General features: G+C 37.2%; 1 protein-coding gene across 2 annotated transcripts in view; it reads right to left on the minus strand.

Moving 5' to 3' along the window:
- Positions 1 to 4,433: 4,433 nt before the first annotated feature.
- Positions 4,434 to 11,258, minus strand: part of LOC107706240 (syndecan-2-like) — a 32,758-nt gene continuing 25,933 nt past the window's right edge. The window contains exons 2-5 of one of the 2 annotated variants that reach the window (XM_016509888.1): positions 6,814 to 6,928; positions 6,545 to 6,723; positions 6,177 to 6,297; positions 4,434 to 5,202 (exon numbers count right to left, since the gene is read on the minus strand). In XM_016509888.1, the coding sequence (XP_016365374.1) occupies positions 5,039 to 5,202; positions 6,177 to 6,297; positions 6,545 to 6,723; positions 6,814 to 6,928 (579 nt within the window). In that variant the 3' untranslated portion in view covers positions 4,434 to 5,038. The remainder of the gene's footprint in view (positions 5,203 to 6,176; positions 6,298 to 6,544; positions 6,724 to 6,813; positions 6,929 to 11,258) is intronic. The other variant, XM_016509889.1, reaches the window with a different exon arrangement.

The following is an 11,258-nucleotide window of genomic DNA, read 5'->3' on the forward strand; positions in this document are numbered from 1 at the left end:
TTTCATTCTTCAGGTCAACCATATATTCATGAAAAAAAAATCAGTTTGAATAAAGAAAGCAATAACTTTTCCATAGTATCCTTTCAAATGTTAAAGTTGCCACAGTCATTGCATGCTTTGCATGTGCTGCCCCGCCCCCGGAAAAAAGTTCAGACTCAGGATTTTTTTTTGCTTTAACCCCTGAATATTGATTCAAGTTAGTTAAATTGTTTTATCTTGTAGATTAGCTTAAAAGGATAGTTCACCCAAAAATGAAAATTAGGCCATTATTTACTCACCCTCAAGCCATCCTAGGCGTACACGACTTCCTTCTTTCAGATGAATCCAATCGGAGTTATATTAAAAATTGTCCTGGCTCTTCCAAGTTTTATAATGGCATGGGCGGGTGTTTTTGTTCAACAGTCCAAAAGTAGTCAAATAAAGTGCACGCATCCCTATTAAAAAGCGCATCACATGACTCCGGGGGGTGAATAAAGGCCTCCTGTAGTGAATCGATGCGTTTTTGTACGCCAGACACCTTTTTCTCACTTCTGCTAACTGTGTCGTAGGACGGATGACATAGGACGTTTGCGTAGCATAAGCGCTGGTGATTAGTGACGAACGCAGAATCGCGATGGAGAGAGAACAAAACAAAACGCCAGTCACGAATTAGAAGCACAAAACGAGGATTTGCAAAGAAAAATGTGGGAGGATTTCGACATAAGCCAAGAGGAGACTGGTTTTCCTTTGGTAAAGTAAGGAAACTTTGCATCCTTTGCTCCTGCAAACAAACGTTGGTTTTCGCGAGACTCACATGTGCTGCTCCTACGTCATCCACCGGAAAGGCAGTCCCTTGTGAACGCACATACGACAGTTTGCGGAAGTTACACAAAACTGTTTATATCGTTTTAAATATGGATATTTTTCTTACAAAAACACACGGATTCACTACAGGAGGCCTTTATTCACCCCCCGGAGCCGTGTGAGGCACATTTTAATATGGATGGATGCGCTTTATTTGACTACTTTTGGATTGTAAAACAAAAACACCCACCCATGCCATTATAAAGCTTGAAAGAGCCAGGACAATTTTTAATATAACTCCGATTGGATTCGTCTGAAAGAAGAAAGTCATATACACCTAGGATGCCTTGAGGGTGAGTAAAGCATGGACTAATTTTCATTTTTGGGTGAACTTTGGGTGAAATATTGGGTGTTTTTTCCCAGCCCTAGTGCCGAAATTCAATGGTGTACCATTGAATTTGGTGTACTTCACAGTTCCACTCATGATAATGAATGAAAAAAAAGCTGGTCGTCTATCATCATGCCATTTAATTTGGTATTTTTAGTGCAGTAAATTATCCTCTAACCCAGGGGTAGGCAAGTTCGGTCCTAGAGAGCCGCAGTCCTGCAGAGTTCAGCTACAATCCTGAAAAAAAAACTCACCTGCCTATAGCCTTAGTAATCCTGAAGACATTGATTAGCTTGTTCAGGTGTGTCTGATTAGGGTTGGAGCTGAACTCTGCGGCTCTCTAGGACCGAACTTGCCTACCCCTGCTCTAACCAATTGAATGCCACATCCTGCTACTTGACAGATTTCACTGAAATGTGTCCTGAGAAAACACACCTGTCTCTAAAATATACACTCAAGGGCACTTTTGTTTATATATAGTGTATAAAAGAATAATGCCTCAACATTTAGGGCATCAGAATGTAAATCCTCTATCAAAAGATACTGTACTTTTGAGGTACACCAGCTTTTGACTCATGGATTTAAGCTAGTCTTTCTTTTGCCCTTCGGTCATAAGCTCTTATGAAGCCTGAAAGTATGTTTACTTTGGATGGCATTTCCTTGAAGTTTCTGCATGGTTTGGCATCCATGGTTGGCCTCTTTACTGAATCAGCCCTGTTTCTCAAAGAGAAGCCCCGTTGGCCTTTTGTGCTCCATATGCGCTCCCCTTTTCTCCCTCCCTTCTCCCTGCCCCGATTGAGAAAGCCCTTATAAATTAAAGGGACATTGTGACATGGACACACACTAACACTGGGCACTGATCAGGGAGCCATAAATTTAGGACTCATAATCAGCACAGCTGAATAGATGAGAAAGAAGGCTCAAATGTTTTGATGTTACATATCACGGTCTGGAGAGTAAGCCATGTACATCTGCCAAAGCTAAGGCCAGGCTTGACCCCTCGATTATATGGGAAAACAACGTCATTGAAAGCAAACACAGAGAACGGAGAGTTAAGGAGCATACCGATGTTTACATGAGCAAGAAGAGCAAAACTCATGGCCTTGCTTCAAATAATCTTATTCTATTTTTCATTCAGAGTTTCTCTCTCAAGGATTATTCTTGCACTACAATACCCTTACAGAAAAAAAAAATTCCTATGAATCCAAATACTGCCGTGATCTTATAGTAATATTCAGATTTATATTTCCAGTGTCAGTAATTTATATTCCACCAGACCATGACACTGATCTAAATAAGAGAAGCACTGCGATCAAGCAGTGTTACAGTAATCCCTGAGGAGAACCAATAAAGATTAATAGAGAGGTAATCTGCACTGCTGAGCCCATGTGTAAACACTCTCAGCAGAAATCCCTTCAGATCCCATTTTACAGCCGTTGCAAGAAATTCCGGACACACATTTATTCATATGATTATATTCATATATAATGATTGCTTTCAACACACTGGGTTAATTAGATCAAAGGATGGACAGACAGACAGATAAAATGGATAGAATGATTGATAGAATAATAGAGCGATAGAATGACAGAAATATAGAGACAAACAGAATGAAAGATTGACAGAACATCAGATGAACAGAACAAACGACAGAGAGAATAGACAGAACGACAGACAGATAGAACAGACAAAACGATAGATAAATACAACAACTGATAGATAGTACAACAGAGACAGAACGACAAACAAATAGAACAACAGAATGACCGTCAGATGGAATGACAGATAGAACAACAGACAGATAGAATGATAGACACAACAAAAGATAGAACGAATGAACAAACGATAGAACGAACTATAGATAGAACAAACTAACAATAGAATGCACAGAAGATATGAAGACAGAACAATATAGAAAATAGATAGAATGCAAGATAGAATGATAGATAAATAGAACAAACAAATGACAGATAGAACGAACGATAGATCAAATGAACGATAGGTAGAAAGTGATAGATTGAACGAACGAACGAACGATGGATGGATGGACAAATGGATGAATAAATGGATGGATGGCTGTATAAACAGATAAAAAAAAAAAAAAAAAAACCAGAATATGTTTTTTGTACAACTAAAAAAAAGTTACCATTTCAGTCTGCTGTGCTAACACAATACCGATCACTCTAGCCATTCTGGCGTACACATCGCGTCTAAACGACAGACATTTGCACGTTTCCGAATGGTAGGCACTTTTAAGGCAAGGTTTAAAACATTTGTGAATATACATTTATATATAATTCTATATAGATTTTTCCCATACATGAATAAGTAATTGGATGCAAAGGTCAGATGTCTACTCAAAAACAAAAACAAAACTAACAGCTAACAATGAAAACTCAAATGTGGCCGAAGGAATACACAGCAATGTGAAAATCAAATGAGTCTTTGGGTATGCCTATGTTTTCTCGGTACCTTGCTTCGTTCAGCTCCAGCTTAGATTAGGTAAGGGTCAGTACAGTCACTTTGGGGTGTTGGTCACAGTTTGGTACATAAACAGGGCAAGGAAGGAAAGATACACAAGGAGTCACGCTTCTCAAGGCAACTTCACAACCTTTATATGGATCTAGAGAGCATGAGTTTTATCATACTGATCTGTATGGAACATTACTGGCCTCCATAATGGTTTTTGATGAGCACTGGAGAGATACATTTACAGCACTCAAACTGGGCAGTTGAACTTCAGCTTTTTCAAACAATCCCAAACTAGTGGAAACTGTTTAAAAATTAATGATTTCAATGAAAGTGATTCCAAGTTGCTAGTTTGTTTGGGCCCAGTAGGAAAGCAAAGCCTGTAACATTAAAAAAAAAAAAAAAAATCAGGTCTACTCTCTTCATGAACTAATAAAACAGATCACTGCAGTGTGACGTGAGAATAAATGCGAGCTTTTCATCACTGAAACATCAGAACGGCGCTCTGATCAGAGGAAATGCATGTCTGGAGGTGGGCAGGCCGTGTCAGATCCCCAGTATGAGCTACCTCAAGCTCTCATCACAGAGGACAGGCTCTGGGCTCATCAGTTCCATAAATCAGCCTCTTTTCAACCATGTGAGAAGCTTTAGAGTCGCCAAGACGAGAACGGATGAAAAATGGCACTGGTTGTTTTTCTAAACCTGCAAACACTCAAGCGCAGATGTAACTCAAATCATTTTCCAAGACATGGGTCTTTTGACGTATTTTCAGTTCTAAGCACCAAAAAAAAAAAAATGTTGTGAAATAATAAAATGAACATTGCAACCTGGAGGGAAACATTTACATTGACTCGTTAAGAGTTATTAGACAGATTTCTGAAAACTACAGAAAGGCATTTTTCAACATCCGAGAAAATGATAAATTAATGAAACACTTATGATCAACATCAGACATGCTAGGACAAAAAAAGATGAGAAATGAAGTCAGGACTGATACAGAACAATTATATTCAATTATTCCACTTTAAAATTTTCTTTACAAACACATACTGCTACAGTTAAAAAGTAGTCCGCGACTAAAAACAGCTCCTTTGACAGAAGACAGATGCGGATAGCCTCACCTTTACAGATTGTGTTTCTTTTTTCTTTTAAGCCTTTTCAAATACACCGAAAATAATGTTTAAATACAGAGAGATTTGCCATAAAATAAGCAATGCTTGCTTTTTTCATAAAAAGAGGAAAGAAAAGGTCTTAATTACAATACTCTATGCAAAAGCTTTCCTTTATGTTATTTATTTTTTTCCTCAGTCATGTCGTATGATTTTTTTATTTTTTTTCGTAGTCACTGATAACAGACCATCACTCTGGTTGGTGAAGCTCGGTTGTACATGAGTGAGTCTATGCATAAAACTCCTTGGTGGGAGCTTTCTGATAGGCCGCTCCAGACGGCTTCCTCTCCCCGAGGTCATAGCTGCCTTCGTCCTTCTTTCTCATGCGGTACACCAAAAGGAGGATGAGGAAGATGGCAAAGAGGAAGCCGATAACTCCACCCGCAATGACAGCTGGAACAGAGGATTTAAGGAGGCCTAATGAGTCAGTTTGTTTCAATTAAGATAAGCAGACATAGCGGAGTTGCTGCTTTCTCACGGTATATGTGAAATCTCATTCCTGTCTGACTACGTGACTAAAGTGCCATCTGGGAGTCTATGGCTCATACAAAGCAGACTCCGATTATGTCCAGTAATCAAATAATTAAATAAGGAACCCCTCAACACTGCTGGAGGGTCAAGAGATTGAGCGAGAGGAAGTGTGGAGGAAGACAGGAAGACATTATTTCTTCTCATTGTGATTCTGTCTTTATTCGACAGGATATTAAAGTTGAGTGTGCTTAACTTAAGAATTTGACCTTTGAACATTGAGAAATTGATCTGTTATTTTGACTGACTTGTATGGTAACATGCTCTTTATGTTTTGTGCATCCCTAAGACAAAAGATAAAGTGGGCGTTTCTAGTTGAAATGTGTAGTAAACTTTGAAACTCCCAGTGAGGGCTGCAATTCAAGTGCACACCACAGCACCATGAATTATAAACAGGAATTAATTGTAAGCAAGAATTTCTAATTTAGTAGCAAAATTATTTAAAAAAACATTTATGTACACTACCATTCAAAACGTTGGTGACACTTTTACATTGTTACAAAAAACATTTGACTAAAAAAATCATGTTGAACATTCAGTTCATCAAAGAATGTATTGTGGTTTCTGCAAATATATTAAGCAACACAACTGATTTCAACATTGATAATAATAAGAAATGTTTTTGAGCATAAAAAAACAACATATTAGAATGATTTCTGAAGGATCATGTAACACTGAAGACTGGACAAATGGCTTCTGAAGATTAATCTCTGTCATCTCACAAAATAAATTATCTTTATTATTTTTTTAATTATATTTATAAATATATTGTTAAGTAAACTGTAATATTGTTTACAATATTTTACTGTATTTCTGATCAATTTTGTTAATTTACAGACCTGCCAAAACCTCTGTCCTCTGGAAGAGATTTTCCGACTGGACTTCCAGGTGTGATCGAGGGAGGCTGGTGGTGCTTGTGACTGGGTTTCTACGCGAGTCTTCTGTGGTTGGAACTGGGTCCTAAAGAGAGTGAAGAAGAGGATGCGTTACACTCAATTTGGAGTAATGGATGATTTAATGACAGCAGTGGGCTCTTTGCTGGCTGCATTACTGCACATTAATATCATTTCCACTAATAGATCCACTTGTGACCAATAGACCCCATTTACACCTGGTTTCGGTTTCAGGTGATCAGATACATAGGACCTTCTTCGCCCCTATTACTACCACTTGTGATCAGATCCCCTGAGATGGGTGATAATAGCACCTTACAGCTGGTACCCACCTCTATCCTGACTCGTTTCTTTGTGTCTTCGGGGACATCGCGTGACGTAGATGTCTCCACTTTCGGTGTGAAGTCTTTGGTGGAGTCCTGTGTGGGCTCTGCTTTAGGCACGATGAACAATGTTTTTACTGTGACAGTTTCCTCAATAACTTCTCCAGTTCCTGAAAGGCAAACACAATCTGTGCTTCAACTGCAATATCCAACATGAAGGGATCAGACTGTGCACCTTGAATCGATGAGGCACTTCTTACCTGATCCTGATCCAGAAGTGAAGTCATCGTCATCTTCAGGGTAGCCTCCTGACCCGGCCTCCTCCAGGTATAAGTCATCGGTCGAGGAGGTGGATTTGGCCGCAGAGACTGCTATCTGCAGAGGTAAAAGTAAAAAATAAGTCATAAAAATGGAGATTAAGACAGAAAGGAGTGTTTTCAGCTTTCATTGTCTGTGTCTTATTGCTCAAACCCCTCGACTCAAAGGACCAGAGGCTATGAAATCGATTTTTTTTCAGTAATGTGTTTGAAACTAGTAAACTGCCCATCTTGCCACACGGTGAATGAATATTCCCTGTCTCCCCTGCTTACTGCTGAAATCTGAAAGCCAATATTTTCTGCCTTAACACGTATTATACACAGCCTAACCTTCTCATCAAAGACTCGGTGCAGACACAAGCCCAGCAGCTACAAGTAAAATTTGCTCCACAACCGAGCATTCAGAATGAACTGCAGACTCAGCCGTTTCTGTAGAGCCACATTATGACATTTTAAAACACTGCAGAAACTTTCCAACAACAGGTTCATTCTCAGAAGCCCAGCTGCATCACCTACAAAGGAGCAAATTTACTAAATAGTTTTTTGCAAACATGATAAAATGGCACAGCGTTTATTTAAATTATGTAATGGTCATTCTTTTCAATACAAACACTCCCACTTTCTATGCCAATTAGGTTTATTATACATTGTTCCCCATTCACAAAACTCACTCATTTGCCTAGTGCAATTAACGCTGCACTATTGAACAGGATTTTATTAAGAGTGGCATTTGTGTGCATATTCTAGCAATTATGGCAGCAAATATTCATCAAATGATGAGCAAAGGATGGAGTAGAATTCTGTATTTGGCTATATTTCTAGATACGCTGTGTAATGAAGCGCAGTTTATGCATTTTAAAGAGCATATTCAGGTGTCTGCTTCACAGTTATGGAGAGAGATACAGTCCCAAGTATGCCAGATCATGGTAGAATTTTTGATGCCACAAAGTGCACGAACCCCCCTAAACCTGGAGTGAAATATTAAACTATGACGCCAGCTCTTCCGTCACTTGATCTTTTTATTTTGGTGCATCAATCGGTTTACAAAAAAGAAGACCGTTCTCGTGAGTGCGGATCATGATCTCCTAAACATTAAACTATGAAAATAATTTAATAATATTAAATTAAATTAATAATATCATTAAAAAATAAAATAAAATTTAATAAAATGAAAAATACCTGAAAATTAGTTGCTTTATTGAGTTGCCAATTTTTCTACCCTCCATAAGAGTACTATTAGATTTATAAACCTGGGGAGAAACATAAAACTATAAAAATAATTGTGAAAACAAATTAATAAAATAAAAATATATTACCTAAAATTACTTTAAGGTGATCGTTTTTCTACCCACCATAAGAATACTTTTAAAAATAAGATTTATAAAACTAAAGAGACACATAAAACTTTAAAAAAAAATAACTGTGATCATAAAATAAAATAAAATAATAAAAAACGGTTCACAAAATTCACGGTTCGGTTCGATACAACACAATGGTGTCACGGTTCGGTAGGTTTTCGATACGGGGGGGATTGGTTACTTCGCAATGTTGGAAATATTTCGGAATGACGGAAAGATGGAAAAACGGAATGACGGAGTAATGAAGGAGCATTCGGCATCTGACGCATATTCTCTCAGAGACGACGAGAGACGAATCTACTTCAACATATGCTGATAACGGGAGGCTATATAGCTAACTGTTTTAATTTATTCCCTTAATATTTCTCTTGTGGCCCGTACATAGTGAAAAAAAGAGGAGATACTTATTTCGTGTTAAACAGGTTGTTTTTGAAAGTCAGTGCTTGAAATAAAGCTTTTTATATCATTGATTTTTATTGATGACTGCAGTGTTAATATTTTAATTATAGGCCTATAATTCATTGTATCCTAAATAGACCTGTTTTAAAAGACCTTTTTTAAAACATTTTAATTGAGGAGTAAATAGCCTAATCTTTTGTTATCCTCGCAGTGCGTCAGTTATGCGGTAATTATTGTGGGGCAAATTAATTGTAATTTTAATTTAATAATAAAAGCAACTTCATTATAATAATAGGCCTAGTAAAAATAAGAATGTAACAGGCCTAGGCTACATTAATTGGAAATGCCAAATCCTCTTAATATTGCAAATAATTGATGTTTTTGACAATATCTCTGGCCATCGTCAATACAAGATCATTGTCTTTTGACGCAAACCAGCAAGGGGAGGTAATCACGTGCCCATCCGCTACGACACGGGGCAGACAGTGCGTTGCCTGTTACGTCATTTGGGCTGCATTGTTGATCGCAGTGGCACTGAGAACATTATATTTTACACACTTTAAGCTCTTTTATTTTCCAAATGTACTAGGATTAGTCCAACGAATTGTTTGGTTTGTAATGTAACGCACCGAACCGAAAGCTTCATACCGAACAGTTCAATAAGAATACGCGTATCGTTACACCCCTTATAATAATAATGATAATAATAATAACAACAACAACATAATACTATTTAAATATCTGTGCCAAGTTTGAATCACACTGTTCCAGAGTGGCACAGATTGGGATACACTTGACGATATAATCCAAATGAATGTGTGTTAACTATCTGTAAAGGTTTTTGTGGTAGTGCTAATCATGTTCCTTTGTGTTATTTGGTCTTTGTGGAGTGGCTTACCAGCCCCATGGCAACCAGCATTGAGCGTCAGTCCAACCCTGCCTGTGACCGTCTCTCCATACTGATGCAGCCTAGAAAAGGGCCCATAATGTGGTCACCATAAATCACACTACAGGGCCCGGGAATAAGGCACAGAGTCTGTGGCACACATATTGGTATCTTTGTTTTAAGAGCTGTCCCTCTTCTCAGCCAGAGAGAAATAACGTGTATATTGAAAAAAAAAAATTTCACAGAAGAAAAAGACAAAGACAGACTGAGAAAACTGTTTTCCTACCGAAAACTTTTTTGGGGAAATTTGTTGTTAATGAATGTATATAAAACTTGATGTGTATTCATGCTTGTAAGACCTAGTATCTTCTTAAAAAAAAAAAAAAAAAGCCTAGGCCATCTCTCACAAAGAGGCAGAGCTGTACAGAGGATGGTGAATGGACACAATGATAAAACAGAACAATAACCAGCTCATTCAAAAGCAGCAGTGACTTCCCACAAAAACGCATTCAAGCCAAAGTCCTGATCAAAGGAGGAATTTGTTCAAAGCAACTTTATCTTAACCTTTCTAACCCAGCATTGCTATTCTCTCGGTAGACAATTCATTTGGCCGGCCCACACGACACTGCTGTTGATTTGGTCAAATTCTTTCTCCAATGATTGAAATGCAAAGTACAAAGAGCACAATTATCTGGGCCACACACACAGGCACATCAGCAGTGCTCGATATCTTGAGTCAATTCTTTTTGTCAATGGGATTCTAGTCAAAGTTCTGCAACGAGGTGTCTAATGTGTCTTTATGTCTGGCTACGGACAATAAACAGCCCACAGAGCTCTTAAGATGCTTTCAAAACCTTTTGAAGGAATGCATTTTACTTGAGTGCTCTTGAACGATTAGGGTTTAGTTTGAAAAAAAATAATAATAACTGCACCAGATCGATAAGATTATTTTGTGCTTGAGTTGTGTATTTACATTCTGTGATCAGCATGGAAAATTAAAATGTGCAGCTAATAATTAGTGATGATTGCTTAGACAAGCACTTCAAGTTGGGGCTATTAAACTTTGGCACACAACTCATCCCACACCATTATTTACAAGCACATGAATGATACCTAAAATTATGTGGTTTGATGGACTAATGATGGACCATGAATCAGGCAAAAAAGTTGCATTTACTTACACAGAAGAAGTGACCCAAGCCATATTTAGGGAAAACAATATCAGAAACTTGGAGGTGGACTCTTTTGACATAGATGAGTAAACAACCACCTAGAAACAAACCAGGCCACTCTAGTTACCAGACGCAACACCTTATGAAACCACAAAGCAAAACACTACAAAAACAGCAACACATTTATTTTTTCATTATTTTTGTCTTGAAAATTTGTGCAAGATATTTTATATATTGTTTAAATATTATTATTTAAAATACATATAGTATATACAGTATATATACTAGTACATATACATATTGTTTTACTATGTAATTTTACTAGTATATAATAATAATTATATATATATATTTATTTATTTTTTTTGACCATTTAAATTTTTCTAGACTCGGTTTTAATGGTTAAATAAAATTTTATTAATAAAAAAGCATTTCTATTTAATTGAAATCATGAAACTTACACAATTTAACAGCAATTTATTAAAAGTTGAACAAAAATTTTATTTTTATGGGCCTATGAAATTCTTTTTTTCTCCCTCAAATTTAGTTTAAAAAAAAAAAAAAAAAAATTTT

This window comes from Sinocyclocheilus rhinocerous, unplaced genomic scaffold (assembly GCF_001515625.1).
Source record: "Sinocyclocheilus rhinocerous isolate Xijiao unplaced genomic scaffold, SAMN03320098_v1.1 scaffold53, whole genome shotgun sequence".
Lineage (NCBI taxonomy): Eukaryota > Metazoa > Chordata > Actinopteri > Cypriniformes > Cyprinidae > Sinocyclocheilus > Sinocyclocheilus rhinocerous.